Source organism: Ylistrum balloti, unplaced genomic scaffold, assembly GCF_031769215.1.
Source record: "Ylistrum balloti isolate Yb309-2 unplaced genomic scaffold, AGI_CSIRO_Ybal_v1 Utg370260, whole genome shotgun sequence".
Lineage (NCBI taxonomy): Eukaryota > Metazoa > Mollusca > Bivalvia > Pectinida > Pectinidae > Ylistrum > Ylistrum balloti.
In genome coordinates this window covers 535,396-559,756 of record NW_026782205.1, presented here as the reverse complement: position 1 = coordinate 559,756, position 24,361 = coordinate 535,396, and the positions used below count along the sequence as shown (strand labels likewise).

At 32.4% G+C, this 24,361-nt stretch overlaps 1 protein-coding gene across 1 annotated transcript; it reads left to right on the top strand.

Moving 5' to 3' along the window:
* The first annotated feature begins 913 nt into the window (after positions 1 to 913).
* On the top strand, positions 914 to 17,529 carry LOC132552584 (protein phosphatase 1H-like). Its single transcript, XM_060216770.1, has 11 exons — positions 914 to 1,149; positions 3,249 to 3,390; positions 3,937 to 4,032; positions 6,146 to 6,292; positions 9,127 to 9,239; positions 11,056 to 11,140; positions 12,278 to 12,396; positions 14,000 to 14,063; positions 14,287 to 14,394; positions 14,872 to 15,023; positions 16,451 to 17,529. The coding sequence occupies exons 1-11, from the start codon at positions 932 to 934 to the stop codon at positions 16,584 to 16,586; spliced, it is 1,380 nt and encodes a 459-aa protein (XP_060072753.1). The 5' UTR covers positions 914 to 931; the 3' UTR covers positions 16,587 to 17,529.
* The last annotated feature ends 6,832 nt before the right edge of the window (positions 17,530 to 24,361 follow it).

Below are 24,361 nucleotides of genomic sequence, written 5' to 3'. Positions count from 1 at the left end.
CTGTTCCTACCATGATCATGTATTTGGAGATGTTTATTGTGTTATTGCCAACTCAGGATCCTCAGATATGGCTTTTCTGCTAATTTAGTTTCATTTAAACTGTTTTCTTTCTTCAAGTAGAATTTTTCACTTTAAATCACAGACATCACAAAAAACAGGATTATATGAGAAGTGTATTCCTTGTACACAACTGTTTACATGGTAGGCTTGGTCTCATTCATGTAGAACGAGTACTTTCCAACGGCTAAAACCAGGTATCGAGACATATTTGAGCTGCCCCATCTGGGTGGCTGTGTTATTTAGATTATGATGTAAGAGAATTTTACATAAACCAAAATTGTGGCCATAACTCTTTAAAATCTTTTCTCTATAGGAGGTGTGGGTTAAGTGGAATCAATTAACAATGGGTTTAGACCCCTTGGTGTGGGAGAGGCAGGACTCAATAGGGAAAATAGAGAAAATTATTTAAAATCCTTCTTCATCTGTAGAAATAGCAGGATTCTGTCCTAATTTGGTGTGAAACATACTTTAGTGAGGAGGAATCAATTTTGTATAAACATTGGGTCTCAGCCCTCGGGGAAGGAGCCAAATAATGGAAATAAAGGAAATGACTAAATAGCTGAAATAGTCGTGTGAACGATGCAAGCCCCTTGGGCCTCTTGTTAATGGATTTGTCATGATAATTATATGAGGTATTTATATATTTCTTTTTGATGGAGGTCTGCAACAATTTTTCTGAAAAGATTCACAATGAAACATTTTAAAATTTCGATAGAATATACCAAAATCGAATGCCTCGACCTATTGTTCCATTTGATACAGAAACAATAAGGCCTCTGTCAGTTGTAAGTCTGTATTACTTAAATTATATCTCTAACACCACATCTGATGTATTTTGTGGCTACAGACGATGACCTGACCCGGTATAACGATGTGGGGAAGGGTACAAGTATTTGTGGGGAGTGTTGTCAACAAGTTAGCCCCAAAGTCCAACACTACTACTGAGCCAAATAAACCACGCAAGTACCTGTATGAGCGACCACATTTCCTAAAGCTGGGGCAGAAACAACAACAAGAGGTCACAAATACAAGTTCTAGAACCATTGTCACTGCTGGTGAAAATCTACCAAGACGAGCAGGTTATGCTGAGTAAGTATGCATTTTTTTATGGAAGGCAGGGATTTCACTGAATTTAATGAAGTATAATATTTTTCTTAGGATCACCAACTCAGAACTCATATACCATCAGAAATGGGACTGGTCAATGTGATAATCAACAGTCACTTGAGAGAAAAATGACACAAAAAGCATTTTGTATAAAGGTGGCTGATCATGAATGTGTTGTGTATCAGGTCATTGTTTATTGTTACCATTATTCCTAGGCTTTTATACATAAAGGGTTGTCTGTTTCTTAATGTATATACACTGTGTTGTTTGTATTATAAGGTAATCATTGTTCTTTATTATAATATAAGGTTATCATTGTTATGTATTATAGGGTTATCAATGTTCTGTATTATAGGGTTATCAATGTTCTGTATTATAGTACATATATGTATAAGGTTATCAATATTTTGTATTATAGATTATCAATGTTCTTCATTCTGTATAGGGTATCAATGTTCTGTATTATTAGGGTAATCAATGTTCTGTATTATAGGGTTATCAATGTTCTGTATTTTAGGGTTATCAATGTTCTGTAGTATAGGGTTGTCAATGTTCTGTATTATAGGGTTATCAATGTTCTGTATTATAGGGTTATCAATGTTCTGTATTATAGGGTTATCAATGTTCTGTATTATAGGGTTATCAATGTTCTGTAGTATAGGGTTATCAATGTTCTGTATTATAGGGTTATCAATGTTCTGTATTAAAGGGTTATCAATCTTCTGTGTTCTGTATTATAGGGTTATCAATGTTCTGTGTTATAGGGTTATCATTGTTCTGTATTATAGGGTTATCAATGTTCTGTATTATAGGGTTATAAATGTTCTGTATTATAGGTTAATTAATGTTCTTTATCATATGGTAGTCAAAGTTCTGTGTTATAGAGTAAATCAAGTTCTGTATTATAGGGTTATCAATGTTCTGTATTATAGGGTTGTCAATGTTCTGTATTATAGGCTTGTCAATCTTCTATATTATAGGGTTATCAATGTTCTGTATTTTAGGGTTATCAATGTTCTGTGTTATGGGTTAATCAATGTTCTTTATTACAGGGTTATCAATGTTCTGTATTATAGGGTTATCAATGTTCTGTATTATAGGGTTATCAATGTTCTGTATTATAGGGTTATCAATGTTCTGTATTATAGGGTTATCAATGTTCTGTATTATAGTATTATATGGTTATCAATGTTCTGTATTATAGGGTTATCAATGTTCTGTATTATAGGGTTATCAATGTTCTGTAGTATAGGGTTATCAATGTTCTGTATTATAGGGTAATCAATGTTCTGTATTATAGGGTAATCAATGTTCTGTATTATAGGGTAATCAATGTTCTGTATTATAGGGTTATCAATGTTCTGTATTATAGGGTAATCAATGTTCTGTGTTCTGTATTATAGGGTTATCAATGTTCTGTATTATAGGGTAATCAATGTTCTGTATTATAGGGTTATCAATGTTCTGTATTATAGGGTTATCAATGTTCTGTATTATAGGGTTATCAATGTTCTGTATTATATTGGGTTCTGTATCAATGTTCTGTATTATAGGGTTATCAATGTTCTGTATTATAGGGTTATCAATGTTCTGTATTATAGGGTTATCAATGTTCTGTATTATATGGTTATCAATGTTCTGTATTATATGGTTATCAATGTTCTGTATTATAGGGTTATCAATGTTCTGTATTATAGGGTAATCAATGTTCTGTATTATAGGGTTATCAATGTTCTGTATTATAGGGTTATCAATGTTCTGTATTTTAGGGTAATCAATGTTCTGTATTAAAGGGTTATCAATGTTCTGTATTATATGGTTATCAATGTTCTGTATTATAGGGTTATCAATGTTCTGTATTATAGGGTTATCAATGTTCTGTATTATAGGGTTATCAATGTTCTGTATTATAGGGTTATAAATGTTCTGTATTATAGGTTAATTAATGTTCTTTATCATATGATAGTCAAAGTTCTGTGTTATAGAGTAAATCAAGTTCTGTATTATTTTGTTATCAATGTTCTGTATTATAGAGTAAATCAAGTTCTGTATTACAGGGTTATCAATGTTCTGTATTTTAGGGTTATTAATGGCGGTAAAAGTGCAGTTAATGAAGACCAGGGGGCAGCAGAAGAATTCTTCTTGGGATATAAACCCACCAAGACAGCAACAGAACAGAAACAACCTGTAATGGTTATGACAGAAGTTGTCGGTGATGGCTCGGTGAGTCGTATATAAACAGTCCCTCTGATGAAATATAAAACACATATCAGTCGCAGCTGATTTTTAATTTGACAAAATTGGTAGTTGTGAGAATAAGTAAATTTTTGATATCTTGTTAATTGAGATAAAGTTATGTATGTTTGGCCTTGAAAGTGTGACTTAATTAAGATATTTTATGTATGTACATGTAGGTTTGCAGTAGTACCTGTGACCTACTGAGGGATATTTGATATATGTATATTTGTAAGCTTCATTACCTGTGACCTAATTAAGATATTTGATATATATATATATTTGTAGAATTCAGTACCTGTGACCTAATTAAGATATTTGATATATGTATATTTGTATGTTCTATTACCTGTGACTTACCTAGGGATATTTGATATATATGTATTTGTAGAATTTAGTACCTGTGACCTACTTAAGGATATTTGATATTTGTATATTTGTGAGCTTTATTACCTGTGACCTACTTAAGGATATTTGATGTATGTTTTTTTGGAAGGTACTTCTGATCTAAATTGTATCATTTGATATTTTTAGGATTTAGTTCCTGTGACCTACTTTGGGATATTTGATGGCCATGCTGGTGCTGATGCTGCTTTGCTTGCATCCAAAATCCTACACAAACACATAGAGGTATTATAACTACCAGTATATATACTAATGTATTGTTTTGTCCTTAAATTATTTGCCTACATCGCCATTGTTATTTCAGTACCTTACTTCAGCTTAGCTTTCAGCAATTATCAGTAAAACGGTTTTGTGACAGGAACAATAAGAATATCTGTTTAGTCATCAGAGGTAAATTAAATGCTTTGAATCATATTCTAATTTTATTTTCTTGCAAACTTCAAATAACAAGAACACCAACAAATATATATACTTTAGCTCATTCTATATATTAATTTTTATGAAATAAAAAAACTCAACTAAATGTGAAATATCTTTCACTAAAGTGACTAGGGAACAATTAATATCTTACACTATAAAGTGACTAATGGACAATTAGTATTTTCCACTATTCAGTGACTAGGGGACAGTTAGTATCTTAAACTATAAAGTGACTAGGGGACAATTAGTATCTTACACTATTAAGTGACGAGGGGACAATTAGTATCTTACACTATTAAGTGACGAGGGGACAATTAGTATCTTACACTATTAAGTTACTAATGGACAATTAGTATCTTACACTATAAAGTGACAAGGGAACAATTAGTATCTTATGTTATAAAGTGACTAGGGGACAATTAGTATCTTACACTATAAAGTGACTAGGGGACAATTAGTATCTTACACTATAAAGTGACTAGGGGACAATTAGTATCTTACACTATAAAGTGACAAGGGGACAATTAGTATCTTACACTATAAAGTGACAAGGGGACAATTAGTATCTTACACTATTAAGTGACTAGGGGACAATTAGTATCTTATGTTATAAAGTGACGAGGGGACAATTAATATCTTACACTATAAAGTGACTAATGGACAATTAGTATCTTACACTATTAAGTTACTAATGGACAATTAGTATCTTACACTATAAAGTGACAAGGGAACAATTAGTATCTTATGTTATAAAGTGACTAGGGGACAATTAGTATCTTACACTATAAAGTGACTAGGGGACAATTAGTATCTTACACTATAAAGTGACTAGGGGACAATTAGTATCTTACACTATAAAGTGACTAGGGGACAATTAGTATCTTACACTATAAAGTGACTAGGGGACAATTAGTATCTTACACTATAAAGTGACTAGGGGACAATTAGTATCTTATGTTATAAAGTGACTAGGGGACAATTAGTATCTTACACTATAAAGTGACTAGGGGACAATTAGTATCTTACACTATTAAGTGACGAGGGGACAATTAGTATCTTACACTATTAAGTTACTAATGGACAATTAGTATCTTATGTTATAAAGTGACTAGGGGACAATTAGTATCTTATGTTATAAAGTGACTAGGGGACAATTAGTATCTTACACTATAAAGTGACTAGGGGACAATTAGTATCTTACACTATAAAGTGACTAGGGGACAATTAGTATCTTACACTATAAAGTGACAAGGGGACAATTAGTATCTTACACTATAAAGTGACTAATGGACAATTAGTATCTTACACTATAAAGTGACTAGGGGACAATTAGTATCTTACACTATAAAGTGACTAGGGGACAATTAATATCTTACACTATAAAGTGACGAGGGGACAATTAGTATCTTACACTATTAAGTGACTAGGGGACAATTAGTAGCTTATGTTATAAAGTGACTAGGGGACAATTAGTATCTTACACTATTAAGTGACTAGGGGACAATTAGTAGCTTATGTTATAAAGTGACTAGGGGACAATTAGTATCTTACACTATAAAGTGACAAGGGGACAATTAGTATCTTACACTATAAAGTGACAAGGGGACAATTAGTATCTTACACTATAAAGTGACGAGGGGATAATTAATATCTTACACTATAAAGTGACAAGGGGACAATTAGTATCTTACACTATAAAGTGACAAGGGGACAATTAGTATCTTACGCTATAAAGTGACTAATGGACAATTAGTATCTTACACTATAAAGTGACAAGGGGACAATTAGTATCTTACACTATAAAGTGACAAGGGGACAATTAGTATCTTACACTATAAAGTGACGAGGGGATAATTAGTATCTTATACACATTCTAAATATGACAGTCTTGATGTGTGAGTTTATACCTTTTTTTCAGGACAAGTTGAATTGTACATGGGAGGTGATTAATCAGAAATTAGTGCCTTCTAAACAGAAAGCAGAGGATCTGAACCTGGGAAATCTTAGTAACATCTCTGTAGATGAGCTCATCACTGGTGTCCTGGAGGAGGCATTTGTAGAACTGGTAAGATCTAGTATTATTGCTCTGTAATGTAAGCCTCTTTATATGAGGAGATGATGAATTAGGATATTCCTCTAAAAAGGCCATGATTTTTTGAAAATATGATAAAATCCAAGGCTCTTGATGTGAATTTTAGGAAAACTGTTCCTCAGTGTTGCCTAGAAGCATTGTTCCCTTATACCGACTCGCTTACATTGTTTCCTATGGATAACTGTAGGAATAATACTTTGTTTCCTACTGTTGAATCTAGGGACATTGTTTACTAATGTTGAATCTAGGGACATTGTTTACTAATGTTGAATCTAGGGACATTGTTTACTAATGTTGAATCTAGGGACATTGTTTACTAATGTTGAATCTAGGGACATTGTTTACTAATGTTGAATCTAGGGACATTGTTTACTAATGTTGAATCTAGGGACATTGTTTCTTAATGTTGAATCTAGGGTCATTGTTTCCTAATGTTGAATCTAGGGACATTGTTTCCTAATGCTGAATCTAGGGACATTGTTTACTAATGTTGAATCTAGGGACATTGTTTCTTAATGTTGAATCTAGGGACATTGTTTACAAATGTTGAATCTAGGGACATTGTTTTCTTAATGTTGAATCTAGGGACATTGTTTACTAATGTTGAATCTAGGGACATTGTTTTCTTAATGTTGAATCTAGGGACATTGTTTACTAATGTTGAATCTAGGGACGTTGTTTACTAATGTTGAATCTAGGGACATTGTTTTCTTAATGTTGAATCTAGGGACATTGTTTTCTTAATGTTGAATCTAGGGACATTGTTTACAAATGCTGAATCTAGGGACATTGTTTACTAATGTTGAATCTAGGGACATTGTTTACTAATGTTGAATCTAGGGACATTGTTTTCTTAATGTTGAATCTAGGGACATTGTTTACAAATGTTGAATCTAGGGACATTGTTTCCCTAATGTTGAATCTAGGGTCATTGTTTTCTTAATGTTGAATCTAGGGTCATTGTTTCCTAATGTTGAATCTAGGGACATTGTTTACGAATGTTGAATCTAGGGACATTGTTTCCTAATGTTGAATCTAGGGACATTGTTTACTAATGTTGAATCTAGGGTCATTGTTTCCTAATGTTGAATCTAGGGACATTGTTTCGTAATGTTGAATCTAGGGACATTGTTTCCTAATGTTGAATCTAGGGACATTGTTTCTTAATGTTGAATCTAGGGACATTGTTTTCTTAATGCTGAATCTAGGGACATTGTTTACTAATGTTGAATCTAGGGACATTGTTTACTGATGTTGAATCGAAGGACATTGTTTTCTTAATGTTGAATCTAGGGACATTGTTTTCATAGTGTTGAATCTAGGGACATTGTTTACTAATGTTGAATCTAGGGTCATTGTTTACAAATGTAAAAATCTAGGGACATTGTTTACTAATGTTGAATCTAGGGACATTGTTTACTAATGTTGAATCTAGGGACATTGTTTCCTAATGTTGAATCTAGGGACATTGTTTCTTAATGTTGAATCTAGGGACATTGTTATCTTAATGCTGAATCTAGGGACATTGTTTCCTAATGTTGAATCTAGGGACATTGTTTCCTAATGTTGAATCTAGGGACATTGTTTACTAATGTTGAATCTAGGGACATTGTTTCTTAATGTTGAATCTAGGGACATTGTTTCTTAATGTTGAATCTAGGGACATTGTTTCTTAATGTTGAATCTAGGGACATTGTTTTCATAGTGTTGAATCTAAGGACATTGTTTCCCTAATGTTGAATCTAGGGTCATTGTTTTCTTAATGTTGAATCTAGGGTCATTGTTTACTAATGTTGAATCTAGGGACATTGTTTCCTAATGTTGAATCTAGGGACATTGTTTCCTAATGTTGAATTTAGGGACATTGTTTCTTAATGTTGAATCTAGGGTCATTGTTTCCTAATGTTGAATCTAGGGACATTGTTTCGTAATGTTGAATCTAGGGACATTGTTTCCTAATGTTGAATCTAGGGACATTGTTTCTTAATGTTGAATCTAGGGACATTGTTTTCTTAATGCTGAATCTAGGGACATTGTTTACTAATGTTGAATCTAGGGACATTGTTTACTGATGTTGAATCGAAGGACATTGTTTTCTTAATGTTGAATCTAGGGACATTGTTTTCATAGTGTTGAATCTAGGGACATTGTTTACTAATGTTGAATCTAGGGTCATTGTTTACAAATGTAAAAATCTAGGGACATTGTTTACTAATGTTGAATCTAGGGACATTGTTTCCTAATGTTGAATCTAGGGACATTGTTTCCTAATGTTGAATTTAGGGACATTGTTTCTTAATGTTGAATCTAGGGACATTGTTATCTTAATGCTGAATCTAGGGACATTGTTTCCTAATGTTGAATCTAGGGACATTGTTTCCTAATGTTGAATCTAGGACATTGTTTACTAATGTTGAATCTAGGGACATTGTTTCTTAATGTTGAATCTAGGGACATTGTTTCTTAATGTTGAATCTAGGGACATTGTTTCTTAATGTTGAATCTAGGGACATTGTTTTCATAGTGTTGAATCTAAGGACATTGTTTCTTAATATCAACTATAAAGATGTTGTCCACAAATATTGACTGTTGAAATACTGTTTTCAAATGTTGTCAAAAGGAAAATTAATCCTCAGTCTTGACTGTAGAAATATTGTTCCCAGATATTGACTTATTATTAAAGTAATCTATTCAAAAGGTTTAAAGATACCCATGTAGATACCAGAGATCAGAATCATTATATCTATATTTGTAAAATCATGAAATTTTGCAAGATGATGTTTTTTAAGTACTCTGTTTTATTCTAGGATGACCAGATCATGCGGGAACGCCTTACCTACACTATACGAGGGGGCTGTGCTGCCATTGTTACTATGTTTATGTTTGGGAAAGTATATGTAGCAAATGCTGGAGATTGTAGGTATGTCCTCTACCATATAATACTGGTTGTCAGTTAATGTTTACTTCTGCCATAGATTATTGGTTGTCAGTAAATGTTTACTTCTACCATAGATTATTGGTTGTCAGTAAATGTTTACTTCTACCATAGATTAGTGGTTGTCAGTAAATGTTTACTTCTACCATAGATTATTGGTTGTCAGTAAATGTTTACTTCTACCATAGATTAGTGGTTGTCAGTAAATGTTTACTTCTACCATAGATTAGTGGTTGTCAGTAAGTGTTTACTTCTACCATAGATTAATGGTTGTCAGTAAATGTTTACTTCTGCCATAGATTATTGGTTGTCAGTAAATGTTTACTTCTACCATAGATTATTGGTTGTCAGTAAATCTTTACTTCTACCATAGATTAGTGGTTGTCACTTCTACCATATAATACTGGTTGTCAGTAAGTGTTTACTTCTACCATATAATATTGGTTGTCAGTAAATGTTTACTTCTACCATATAATACTGGTTGTCAGTAAATGTTTACTTCTACCATAGATTAATGGTTGTCAGTAAATGTTTACTTCTACCATAGATTATTGGTTGTCAGTAAATGTTTACTTCTACCATATAATACTGGTTGTCAGTAAATGTTTACTTCTACCATAGATTATTGGTTGTCAGTAAATGTTTACTTCTACCATAGATTAATGGTTGTCAGTAAATGTTTACTTCTACCATAGATTAGTGGTTGTCAGTAAATGTTTACTTCTACCATAGATTAATGGTTGTCAGTAAATGTTTACTTCTACCATATAATACTGGTTGTCAGTAAGTGTTTACTTCTACCATAGATTATTGGTTGTCAGTAAGTGTTTACTTCTACCATAGATTAATGGTTGTCAGTAAATGTTTACTTCTACCATATAATACTGGTTGTCAGTAAATGTTTACTTCTACCATAGATTATTGGTTGTCAGTAAGTGTTTACTTCTACCATAGATTATTGGTTGTCAATAAGTGTTTACTTCTACCATATATTATTGGTTGTCAGTAAGTGTCTTACTTTACCATAGATTAGTGGTTATCAACAATTGTCTTCTTATACCATAAATAATTTGCTTTCACTCTGTCTTACTAGAACTATCTTCCCTAGGATAACTTATACCACCCACAGATGCAAAGACCTCTATATGCCAGTTTGGTCAATACTTCATAAAGAAAGTATAAAGTATATACTTCTGTATACAAAATTCTGGTAAAAAGAATCACTCATAATCTAAATTTCAACCAATAAGAGGCCATAGTTTGTCTCAGCAAAGTTGTCATTGCAATGAAATGTGTACAGTGCTATTTGTCATCCCTTCATATGCCTAAATACCAAATTTGATCAAAATTTGATAATATCTAAATTTTGACTACTCAGAGGCCAGCATTGTGTTGCCATAGTAACTGTTTCTGAACCATCTAATGTATCCTACTATAGGTTGTAATTAGTTTTAATATTTAAAAACTTTTAAAAAATTCTGAAAAAAAAAATGAAAAAACCCAAATCAATGTTAAATGGTACTTGTTCAAGGAAAATGTAAACCAAATTTAAAGTCCGTCAGTTAACTTTTCATCAGTCTTGAAACATCACTGTGAATCAAGGTAAATTGTTATTAAGATAACCAGTGCTATGCTACTAAATTCCAGCTGCATGAACCTCTAGAGCAGTGATCCTGACTAACAACCTGTCAGTAATTATTAATTTTTTAACCTGTCAGTAATTATTCATTTTTTCTGTAATTGTAGATGTCAATTATAAGAATATGACATCAATATTAAAGACAGTTTCCTTGGTTTACAGAGCAGTATTGTGTGCTGGGGAGAAGATAGTTCCGTTATCTCGTGACCATACACCATATGCAGAAAGAGAACGACTGACTAACCTTGTAAGTACATACCGGTACTGTTAAATGTGGCCGAGGTCAATGTCACAGTGTCAAGGGTTTTGTTACAGAGGTCAATGTCACAATGTTGAGGGTTTTGTGACAGAGGTCATTGTCACAGTGTTGAGGGTTTTGTGACAGAGGTCATTGTCACAGTGTTGATGGTTTTGTGACAGAGGTCAATGTCACAGTGTTGAGGGTAATGTGACAGAGGTCAATGTCACAGTGTTGATGGTTTTGTGACAGAGGTCATTGTCACAGTGTTGAGTGTTTTGTGACAGAGGTCATTGTCACAGTGTTGAGGGTTTTGTGACAGAGGTCAATGTCACAGTGTTGAGGGTTTTGTTACAGAGGTCATTGTCACAGTGTTGAGGGTTTTGTGACAGAGGTCATTGTCACAATGTTGATGGTTTTGTGACAGAGGTCAATGTCACAGTATTGAGGGTTTTGTGACAGAGGTCAAGGTCACAGTGTTGAGGGTAATGTGACAGAGGTCAATGTCACAGTGTTGAGGGTAATGTGACAGAGGTCATTGTCACAATGTTGAGGGTTTTGTTACAGAGGTCATTGTCACAGTGTTGAGGGTTTTGTGACAGAGGTCATTGTCACAGTGTTGAGGGTTTTGTGACAGAGGTCAATGTCACAGTGTTGAGGGTTTTGTGACAGAGGTCAATGTCACAGTGTTGAGGGTTTTGTGACAGAGGTCATTGTCACAATGTTGAGGGTTTTGTGACAGAGGTCATTGTCACAGTGTTGAGGGTTTTGTGACAGAGGTCAATGTCACAGTGTTGAGGGTTTTGTGACAGAGGTCATTGTCACAATGTTGAGGGTTTTGTGACAGAGGTCATTGTCACAATGTTGATGGTTTTGTGATAAGATGTATTTATGTTTTACTGTCTATTGTGTAGCTTGCAGTATTTTTATGCTTTTGTTTCTACAGTTATATATTAATATCAAAACATTGATATAGTCGATATACTAATATTGTAACACTAACGATCATCTGCACACAGAATGCTTTGTCATATTAGCTGTTGGATACACACAAAACTCTACATAGCAAAGTAGATGCCAGTTTCACACAGAATCAAATGAATTATTAGGTAACAGCTACATGACTTTCTGATATATTTCCTGTAGGGAGACGCCAAACCAGAGTTGTTACATGGAGAATTCACATGTACAGAATATACACGTCGCATATTCAGGCAGGATATTGGTCACAGGGTACTCTACAGATCTCCACACATGACAGGATGGTAAGTACCTGGTAGTCACATGACTAGATGGTAAGTAGTCACATGACAGACGATGAGTGTAGTCACATGATACAGTGTCGCTAACCTCTTGTCACATAATATCAGGTCATGGCCTTCAAAATCAAGGGTGACAGGATGTTTTAAAGGGTAAACACCTGATAATCACATTTGTATGTATTTAGAAGATGTTCTTTGTTATGTGGAAATCATTTTGGCTATGTCAACTCAACTCCAAAAATTATGTTTGTATCTTTTAAATGCTGCTTTCTTGTGGTTTTTTTGTATTTTTTAGATATTTTCAATACATTTAACAAATATTTAACATAAACAAGATACACTGTATTCCCTTGAGAATCATCATCATCATCATCATCATCATCATCATCATCATCATCATCATCATCATCATCGTCATCATCATCATCATCGTCATCATCATCGTCATCGTCATCATCATCATCATCATCATCATCATCATCATCATCATCATCATCATCGTCATCATCATCGTCATCATCATTGTCATACATGCACACTTTACACCCATGATGGTATACATTTATCACTATCATACCTTACACAAGTAAGTATGCACCCTTCACACACAGAATCCCTCAAACACACAAACCCTTGCACACCCAAACACACCACTCCTTACAATCATGCCCACACCCTCACACACCCACGACCTCACACACCCATACCCTCACAATCACACACCCTCACTGAAAAATATCGTTTCAACACAATGTAAAATAAGTTGAAAGTAGAAATTATTTTTGAGAGAGAGCTAGTTTTGTAAGAAAGTTATCACTAAGCAGATAGACAAATTTTGGGGAAAAAAAATAAAAAGTGGGTTCATTTTTACTGTAATATATATAGTTTTGAGTTAGATGATATTCCTCAATGGAATAGATAAGTGCTTCTAGACAAATAGTATTACCAAAACATCAAGTAGAGATTCAAATGGATGACTCTTTCATTACACAACTAAAACATTTAAATTTATTTTATAAAGAAAAGTGTTTGTTACAAGGATATAGTATGTAATTCTAACTTGGAACCATTGTAATGTAGAGCTTTTGGTGACAAAGAATATTATAAATATTCCCTTTCCATTATCAATCTCGAATTCCCTGTTCCACTTTCTGCTGCCAGTTGGTGTAGCGCTGCTCGGATGATACAGATATAAAACTTTTTAGAGCTTTTCTTATTCTATAAAAAAAATCCTAAGTGGAATCTTTTAAATACTGGACAAAAGTAGAGAAATATCCAGGGATTCTAGCATTTTTCATGATTTGAACAGGTCATGATAGGCTAATATGAAATTGACATTATAAATTCAGATGAGCTGGTGACACGGCATAATTGTGTGTTGGCTACAAAGTCACATTATAGGTGGCATGTAGTCTTACAACAGGCAGTAAGAAGTCATGTGACACATTGCAAGGAGTCACATGACAGAGTGATAAATTAGTCACATGACAGAGATTAGATTAAGGAAAATATAATCTTTTTCAATCGTCAAAGGAAGTAGATTTAATGTAGAATTAGATACTATTATGAAATATAAGTACATTCTGTGAGTCATTTCATGTTACAGGGCATATAAAGTGGCTGATTATGATGCACTGAAGTTTCCACTAGTAACTCGAACTGGAAAAAAGGTACGAAAAAAAGTATTCTTCTGTAGATCATTATAAGATTTAGGTTTTCAGTATGATGCATCATATAACTTTCTACTTCAGTTTACAAATAATAGCACGTAATAATGTACCATTGCCTTTGTATATTGTTACTAGCATAAACGAACACATAAAATGAAATAGTTTTTGTGATGTCTATTTTAAATTTGAAAATATATATTTAGCCACATTGCATGTTTTACAGTCTCGACTCATGGAAACAATAGGAGTGGCCCGAGGTTTTGGTGACCATGACTTACGAGTTTTTGATTCAGATATATATGTCAAACCTTTTCTTACACCAATTCCAGAGGTAAGATAAACATAGTCTGTTTCTTTAACTTTGAAATAAAAATATTCTATCAACAAGAGAAGAAAGAAAAGTTTCGCCTTTATTGTATACAGGTACTTCAGTGACAATACAAATGTATTTTGAGATATGTGGCAGTATATTGTAGCTATACTGTTTAAATGGGGATGTCCAACACAGATGGGATATCTGTACTGTAGTTGCTATTGTTTTTGGTGACATTTTCCTAATTTTTCAAGGATAATGATGGTATAAACATTTCTCATGTAGCCTAGATATGCAAATGAAAAATTTGCAGATGGTAATTATCAAGTTTATACTGTTGTAAATTGTTTTTAGTTACCAATCTAATAGGAATGTCATCCAAATTGATACAGTATGTGAAATTACTGCACATTTTAACATGTTTCAGTATTAATTTATCTTGTATTAAAAACCAGATTAATTCATCATAACTATAACCAGCTATTTATCTTCTAGGTTGAAATTTTTGATACTAAAGAAGAAGAGCTAGGAGAAAATTGTGTGATAATTATGGCATCAGATGGTTTGTGGGATGTTATATCAAACTCGGAGGCTGCAGCCATTGTCAGACAGACTCTTGCCAGCTATAATTCTAACGACTACAAAAGGTAAACCAAAGAGAATAAATTATGTGGAGACAAAAGCTTTTCTGAAGAATTTGCATACCATTCGGGGTTGTTCAAGCTCTAAAAACTTCTTCTAAAGAACAAAAAGTCTTTGAGTCTAAATATTTGTGAAACAAATGTATCAACACAATAAGATTATATTGATGTTCTATCAGTACCAACTCATATCCATTAATATGGACAGGTATATTATAATGACTTTTCCTGTGTGTATTCTCTCTCTGGCCTTACCAACAAAATTGATGTTTACACTATACACTTGACTTGTAGTAAAAATTAGTGTAAATGCGCTATTGCACTTGTTCCATTATTTTTTTTTTTTTATTTTGTGAGTTTATTTTGTATGAACTACAAAAGTCTACAAAAACATTATGTGAATGGAGATGTAAATATTGAAAATACCTCACAAAAATTAAAAAGATGTCATTGTGGACCAATTTTCTGTTTACTTCCTTTAGTTGATAAATTTTCCCAGGAAATGTATATCTGCTGTTTTACTATTCCATCAGTTGTTGGGTAGTTCTGCCAGTGCATATAATATCCCAGGAATGACGATTATTGATTTTCAAGGAGCATAAATAACGAGAAAAAATACTTTCAGAATGTAAATATTTACACACTAGTAAACAACAAAAAGAGAAAATTTATTCAGTTAGCTTTCATGAGAAGAATGAAACAAGGCTTATAATTTTTTCTTTTTGGCCGTGGTGACCTGAAATTAAAACTTCGAAATGAGTTTCATAAAATCTCATATCAAATGAAAGCAAATTTCAAGATAACATTTATCACATTAAATAGAGAAGGGATATTTTGACAGGATTTAAAGTCAAAATCAAAAGGAGGTAGCCATTATGGTGCACCAATTTCAATTCACAATGTAAAATCATGGTCCATTATTATGAAATCTTAATAAATTGCACAACCAATGAAAAAAGCTCAGGGGTATATAACAATGGTGACATAGGCAAGGAATATGGCAATGGCATATTCTCCAATATGTGATAAAAAGCTAAAGTGTGATCATTTCTAGAAAAATCCTCTTATTGGTCAATAATTCAGTGTATTTACTATTGTAATGCATTGTTGAAATGTGACCTTACCAAAGCCATTTGTGTATTACTAGCTCATAAACTGCCAATGACATTGGAATATCGCAAGTAATGTATACAAATTTAGGTCATTTTCCCCAACAACAATATGAAAATTGTAAATCATAATCAATAAATGTAATAATGAATAAAAGGATTGAACTGTTTTAGTCTGCATTCATTGGCATTATGAATGCCAATCGGTTAAGAAGAAAATCAACAGAAACTGCATTAAATTTACTTTTTGCCTATACCTTTTTACCTTTTTGACCAAGAGTGTCAATTGAAAACAATTTAAGTGAACTTCCTCTGAATCTTCAGGTATACAGCTGCTGCACAAGAGTTGGTCACACAAGCCCGGGGGTTCTACACAGGACAAGGATGGAGGAAGAAAAATTCTGATGACCAGGCGTCGTTTGATGACATCAGTGTTTTTGTTATTCCTTTACATGACTAGATTATTTTAATATAAAGATATTAATTCCTGGTGTGTCAATTCCTGACCATAGGAAATAAAAGGTAGAAGAGAGGTGCTAAGTTCAAGTGGTATTAGGTTGCAGTGGCTTGTGTCCTAGTGTCAGTTGGTGGATCTAGTCCACCTAGCTGTATAAATTGAAAGTTGATTATGAGGAAGTAACTGTGATAGGTGTGTTTATTAAACTATAAATAATATGTTGAAATCTGGAACAGTAATAGTTTGATACTTGTAAGCATTCCTTAAGAGTTGTGCCAATTCCAGGTTTTATTGAAAGATGAAACTACAAAGTTTATTTTTTATAGTTTCGTGATTTTGTACCCCTTGTGCTATTTTTTATACTTGTCTCATAGGAGAAAAACTTATTTCATATGTAGTATTCATTTTCCATCAGTTACACAACTGATAGTCATCGCTATTATAAGGAGTAGGAGTAGTATTGTTTTGTTAAATTTTCTAAACAGTTCTTACAAAGATTAACAATATATCACTTTCAAACAGTGCCACACAGAAGCACTTTCAAGAACATGTTAGAATTTTATGTATAGTATTCTGAAAAAGTTTTTTCTCTGTAAGCTATTTTGTAATAGAGGTATATGTAAAGTTTACAGAACCAATTATTAGCTCACCTGGACCAAAGGGCCAAGTGAGCTTATACCATGGCACAGCATCTTTGAACAAAACTTAATCATACAGCTGTTTTGTCCTTTTGACATGTCATGCAGTGATGATGGTGATCAAAGGTTTTGAAAACCTGAGTTGTGCATTAATTCATTATATTATCACTATACTGTTTCGTTTTTTTTTCTGTTGGGATTTGGATTCATTTTCTTGTCAGTTTAAAAGATATTTTGTGCAATCTTTATTGCATAATGTTTTATGCTACTTTTTCTATGATTTTTAATAGTAAACCAAGAGCAATAAAAATGACATTTCACATTAGTTTCGTTAAATCATTGTCTGTTACATTGAAATAGTTGAACAAAGCTGTGTTAAGATTTTATACGCAAGTCGAAAGAAAGGTTATATTTTGTTATGATGTGAGCAGTGTCTGCTAGATTTCGCAAGTAGATTTTAACAGATCAACTTGAAACTTCATAGCAAGGTTCATTACCATGATAGCTCAGACAAGTGATGATTGCAATTTTTGGACTAGATATGATGTCATGGCCCATTATTTAATTACAGAAACAGCATCCACTCCATTTCAAACTTAATAGAAAGGTTTAAAACTATGATAGATCAAACAGTTACGATCACTGTAATTTTGGACTGTAACTCATAGAGTTGGGACCTCTTATTCAATTATCAAAACAGTGTCTGCTCAATTTCCCAAGATATTATCAAGAAATCAACTTCAAACTTCATAGGAAGGTTCATCACCATGATAGCTGGAAAAAATTTGATGACTGCAATTTTCAGACCAAATTTTACAGAATTATGGACCATTATTTAGTTATAGAAGTAAAGTCTGCCCATTATCGAAAGTTGTTTTTAATTGATCAACTTCAACATTTAAAAGCAGGTTCATTACCATGATAGCTCAGACAAGAATTCACAGTTATTGTTATCCATCTATTGTTTAAACGTATTGCAGTTTTCCTCCAGACATTTTGACTCATTATTACCATTTCCATACATTTCTTTGATATGGGACGGGCGAAAAATGTTACATCGCGAAACTCGCTTTAACTGCTCAAATATTATTGTACAATAGATTGTACAAAGAAAATATCTTGTGCCATAAGTACTTATGAAGAGTACAGAGAACCTCATACAAATCAAGTGAACTAGAGCTTATGTCAAATATACATTTACTGAATCAAGGCACCCAGATTCATTCTCAGACCTTGCATGTAAATCTATTGTAAATGTACCGAATCAAGTGCATTCAAATTTTAGCACATTTTCACTTTTTGAGAAATTAGCGCACTAATGAATTAAGCACATCTACAATAATTGCTCAGTAAACAACATAGAGAACACAAAAAAGTGCTGATATAAATTTACCACCAAAATGTGTGCGATTGTCATTTACACGATATTCTGTGCATGCTTTTTTAACGACATGGCTGATGTATAAGCCTGTGTTGTGTTGGATGTTGTTGTAGGTAGCTTTTTCCTGCTAAGTAGTTATAGTAAATTTTAAGGTTCTTTTCTGCTTCCAATTATGACAGGCACCCCAGTTTTCAGCAAATGATTGAGACAAAAGGATGTGCTTGTCAGGAATTACATGCTTGACAATACGTTTCTCTATTGATTTTGGTTTTCAGATTGCAGTTTCCTTCCACCTTCATTAATGTGATAAAAAAAATCCAAATAATAACTTGAACGATTTACACTGTATATAATTATTAGAACTTTTATGTTTAGTTTCGTCTTTAGTCCAATCAAAGTATTTCTGCGAGTTTTCAATTTTATACATCTTTCAAAATACTGACAGTATCTATTTTCAACAATACTAAAGCTACACTCAAATTCAATATTAATTGATTATGGAACAGGATTATTTCTAAACTATTTAAGGTCATTAATTTCTGGAGTGTCAAACGAAGAACTGCTCAAGTGCAAATGTAATTAAGGATAACATATGTTTGCATCATCAAAATCAAAGGTACATGTAAGTGGTTTATTTGAAAATTTGTTACATTGACTACCTGGTAATCTAATCACGAGGTGGGAGAGTGGGAAATGTATTAGAGAATGAAAGTAAAAAGTTGACAAATTTTTTGTAAACTTTATCATTTTTCAGTAGGGATATACCTACGTATGTCTTTACTTTTGCATATCAATATATATGTTTCTTTTTTTACCAGCAACTGGAAAACTTTTCATTACATTCTGTATAATAGTTTAATATGAGTGTAATTTCTGGGTACATTTTCATACCTTTGTTAGTTTGTTGGAGGAGTAGCGAAGCAGAGTTCTGTGTACATGTATGCTATCTAAATGAATGCTACAGCTTCGAGTGCAGATTGTTCTACTTTGTCACAACTTGTTAATGAATTTCCAGTTTCTGTAACTGTTTGTTATATACTTATATACATATACATAGCTTTTTGATGCATATATACATAGTATGTTACCATCATTTGTAGTTAACATGTATTTATAATTAGTTACTGTTATGTATACAGATATGTTTTAAGGTGCTGGTGAAATAGGATTTATAACTTGTTTTTTCGAGATACATAATGTCTTCCTGTTTGTCTGTTTTTTAGATAATATATGAAAACGACAGACCACAGACCAGTCTTTGACAGCCTGTTTATCAGGTACCATGGTAATATACGAATATGACAGACCAGTCTTCGACAGCCTGTTTATTAGGCAATATACAAATACGACAGACCAGTCTTCGACAGCCTGTTTATAAGATAATATACAAATACGACAGACCAGACTTTGAAATCAATACTAGTTTGTTGTAAACTAGTATTTAGTGTTTCTGTTGTTTTTGTGCCTAATGTTATATCAACATTACTGCAAATTAATGCTGTCTTGTAAATGTATATCTGGCATAAAAACAAGAAGAGGAATACTCTATCGTATACAAAATAGAAATATGACCTATTATAAGGTTATTTAGTGAATGCCATCTCTCTGCTACAACCGATCTTGTCATTGAACATGGAGTTATTACTAAAACTGTAATCTGATTACATTGTATTATATTCATATTTACCAACTCCCTTTCTTTAAGGGAGTCTGTCTCATTTTTAGTCCACATTGTCCAGATTTTGTTTAATTCTTAAATGTTTCATTGAAATTATTGATGTTAAACTATTGCAATGCTTAGAAAAATTAACATCAACGTACCCCTTTATATTCATTCAGAACAACAGGGTCTGGAGACATTATATTTTTAATCTTCTTTTCCTTCATTACAATTTTGTAGGCAATTCTTGGGTTCTGTTTTGTTATTACTATTTGCAATATGGATTTAGATGTGGGATGGAATATTATATATATAATTATACATAGCATAGTCTTCAACTGGCAATAGCTGGTATAAGCTTAACAACCATTGTTCATCTGTTCTGCTCAAAACATATTATCATCAATAAAATTATGGTTTCAAGGTGTTTTGTATTTACTTATTTATAAGCTATGCACACTTAATAGCGACCTTAACCTTGGCATCCTGAAGCACATCTTGTAAAAATTATTGCGAAAAATACAAATTTAACATTATTGCAGTCACAAATTTCCTGCACTAACTCCAAAATTTTAACTTGCACAACTTAGGACAAGTGTATTGCAGAGCAGAACAATATACAGCTGTCCCATACCACAGAAATATTCACGACTGTTCAAAATATTTAGTCAGAATGCCAAGAGGGAAAACAATGTGTTATGTTATGATATTTTAAAGCATACTAAGTTTCAAGATCATGGGAAAAAAAGGGCAATGACTCTTTGAAATATTTTTTTTCAATAGAGATTTCATAAAAACAATGCCATTTTATGGTATAAAGCCTCTCATCTTTCATAGAAATTTGTTAGAAAGTCAGGGTGAAGATCTCTAGACAAGATTAAGTGATGTAAGAAAAATGGGTTATAACTCTTTCAAAATTCACAATGCCAGGAAGGAAAGCAAAATTTCATCTAAAGATTACAAAGCCCACCATGATTCAGAGAAATCAGTTCAAAACTGATGGAGGAGATCTCTATTCAAGATTAAAAGGCCAGGGGCAGTAACTCTTCCAAATATAGCTGAATCAAACAGCAGTTCAGGAAAACAGCTTCATGTCATCTTGATTAAGCCTACCAAGTGTCACAGCAACTGGTGAAAAACTGTGAGAGTAGATCACAGGAAAATTAAAGTTTATGACCGACTGACATACTATACGATAATGCATCTTTTCAAATTTTTTGAGGAGCATGTAAAAAGAAACCATGCATCTTTTACTATTTAAAAAAACAGCTAAGGACTATTGGAACTTTACATGGGGTCTGAGCCTTGCATTATAACTGGTTAACTATCAAAATTGACTCATACGGTATGACTAACATGAGAATTTTTAACATTCTGTTAATCAGATCTTCTGTTGCATTAACAAGGAGTAATCTACTGACTTTTTGGCTGAAATTTCACTCACAATATTTTACAAGATGCTCGCCATCCTGGTTTGCTTATCTAGTTTTAGCAGAATCATAATCAAAACAACATTCATTTCCATTTATACCTTTAAGTAAACAAAATGATTTGAAGGGCATAGATCAGTTCACAGGTCCCTGAAGATAAAGTTAACTAACAAGAGGCCCATGGGCCTTAACGGTCATCTGACATAAAATACAAGATTTCAAATTTTGAACTTGAGAAGAAGTCGAAAATGTGTTTTCAAGATGGTGGCCATATTTGATTTCGGACCAACCTGAAATTATCAAACTTTGATCAGGATCATGTCATGATCATATCAGGTAAGTTTCAGCTCAATGAGATATGTAGAACTTGAGAAGAAGTTGAAAATGTTTACGACGGACGAAGTACGACACCAGACAAAAGGCAATTGCAATAGGTCATCAGACCCTTCAGTCAGATGACTTGAAATTGGGACATTAGATATTGTTTTTATGTATCTGTATATATCTCATCGAGATATATGAAGTGTTGCTCTAATGATTTATATTTGGTTTTTTGAGTACATAAAAAAGGAACAACAGATTGGTATTTTGGGTTTTTAATTTACCACATACAGTACACTGTATATTGTATTGATCTTACTTGTAACTCTCAATCTCACTTTCTTCATCCATTGAACATGATCAATGTTCTATAAAAAAATTGAGAAGTATAAAAAAATGTTACCATATTTTAAGATGAAACATGCACACCAATAATGTAATATCTTACATAAATGAAAATAAATGATAAATGGCTAGCTGTCTATTCTCACTAACATGTCAGTGAGTGTACAAAACATATCATCAGTAAGTCTTCAAACAATTCTCACACAATAAATACACTACACATTACATTTTCACTTCCTACAACAATCAATGTGTCAACCAGAACTTCCAAATCATGCTGACTTGTCTTTTGGTATTGATTTTTATGAAATTACAAAATACAACTTCGGGCAGTCATCATTTTATGCTAATACGTATATATGAAAAATGTCATAAACTAGAAATGAAATTAAAATGATACTTTAAATTGAACACAATATATATTTAAGTAACCCCTAAAACACTATGCAATGTTAATATGATATATTTACTAAATATTAATATGTTTAACTCTATTAGTTACCTATAGTATTACCTTACAATAGTTTTCCTGTTTGAAGTTCTCTTAAAAGAAAATATGACAGATCATTGTAATGAAGAGTCATGAACTTAATACAATATTTCAAATTATTCTCATTGCAGGAGATGAAATACAAAATGATATTTTCCTTCAAAATATTGCGATGAGAATGAAATTTCTTTGTGGTGTACTCAATATACATGTCTACAATTCAATTGCGAGTTTCTATTAAAGCCGGAGTCTAGAAATACAAATAGCATTGCTTAATAATGCTACACATTGGTATTTTTTTTTAGTAAGTTTCCTAGAGTATAATACATCAATTGTCAGCACATCAGTATGTCGTAACTTTTAAATATCAATTGCTAATCAACATGAAATACTACCGAAATATATCCTTTGCCAAATACTGAGGAACTTGAAAATGCTGTACAAACTATGCATGGGAATTACATTTTTTAACTTTTCTGAGAAGAAATCTATTCCACGTCAAAAAAGGGTGACAAGTACTTCAAAACATTTATTAGCATTAGTTTCATAAAATTCCTTGCTCCTTTTGGGAAAATGTTAAAGGACAAATGGGTTTGAACTTTAAACCTAAAACTGTATGATGCCTTATAATTATTGCACAATATTGGTGTTAGAGATTGTGGTATAAAAGTCTGAAGTAAAAAAACATTATGAAGTGGTTGAAAAATCTTTGATTTTTGGTATGAGGATATTGACACACAAGAAAAACTTAGCAAAATATTACAATCGACAAAACAAGTTATGATCCAAACACAGAAATGATAAACAAATAATAATATACTATATATCTAGTCAACAAAGCTGTATAAATACTTTGTCCTTTTTCAAAAATTGAAAACAGAATCTTTAGCTTAATATCAAAGAAAGTGTAATGAAAAATGCAATTATACAAATGATTATAGGCATTCTCTTCAGTGTATCTGTACACATAAACAAAACATCATGATATTATACAATGAATAACTCTCATACATGTGAAACAAAGTTATAGAATTTATAGTTGTAACTTCTTAGGAGAAAATCTGTTGTATTACAATTAGTTTTGATCAAATACAAAATGATACAGATAAAACCAAGCTATTTATGTACTTTAAAGGTGTCCGTCCAAATTTATTTGATATATTTAGCCAGAAATAATGAGATTGCATGAATCAGCAATCCCCAGACAAAAAACTTCAATAATTCTTTACCCAAGAGTCAAAATGAATGATGATTTTCTCTAATAGCACTTCCTTTTTACATCTAGATAATGACAAGTGTCATTATTACAAACAGTGTACAAAGGTTTATTTTAAAAACCAAGTACAGAAATGATAATAAACTTCACAAATAACATGAATGATCCTGATGGTTTTTTTCTAAAAAAGTGAACTGTTTGAATTGACAATTTCAATGAACTTTAATAAGCTAGCACTGGAAGCTGTTTTTCTGTTAACATATTTACAGTGTAGCTATATTTACAATCAGTACAGCT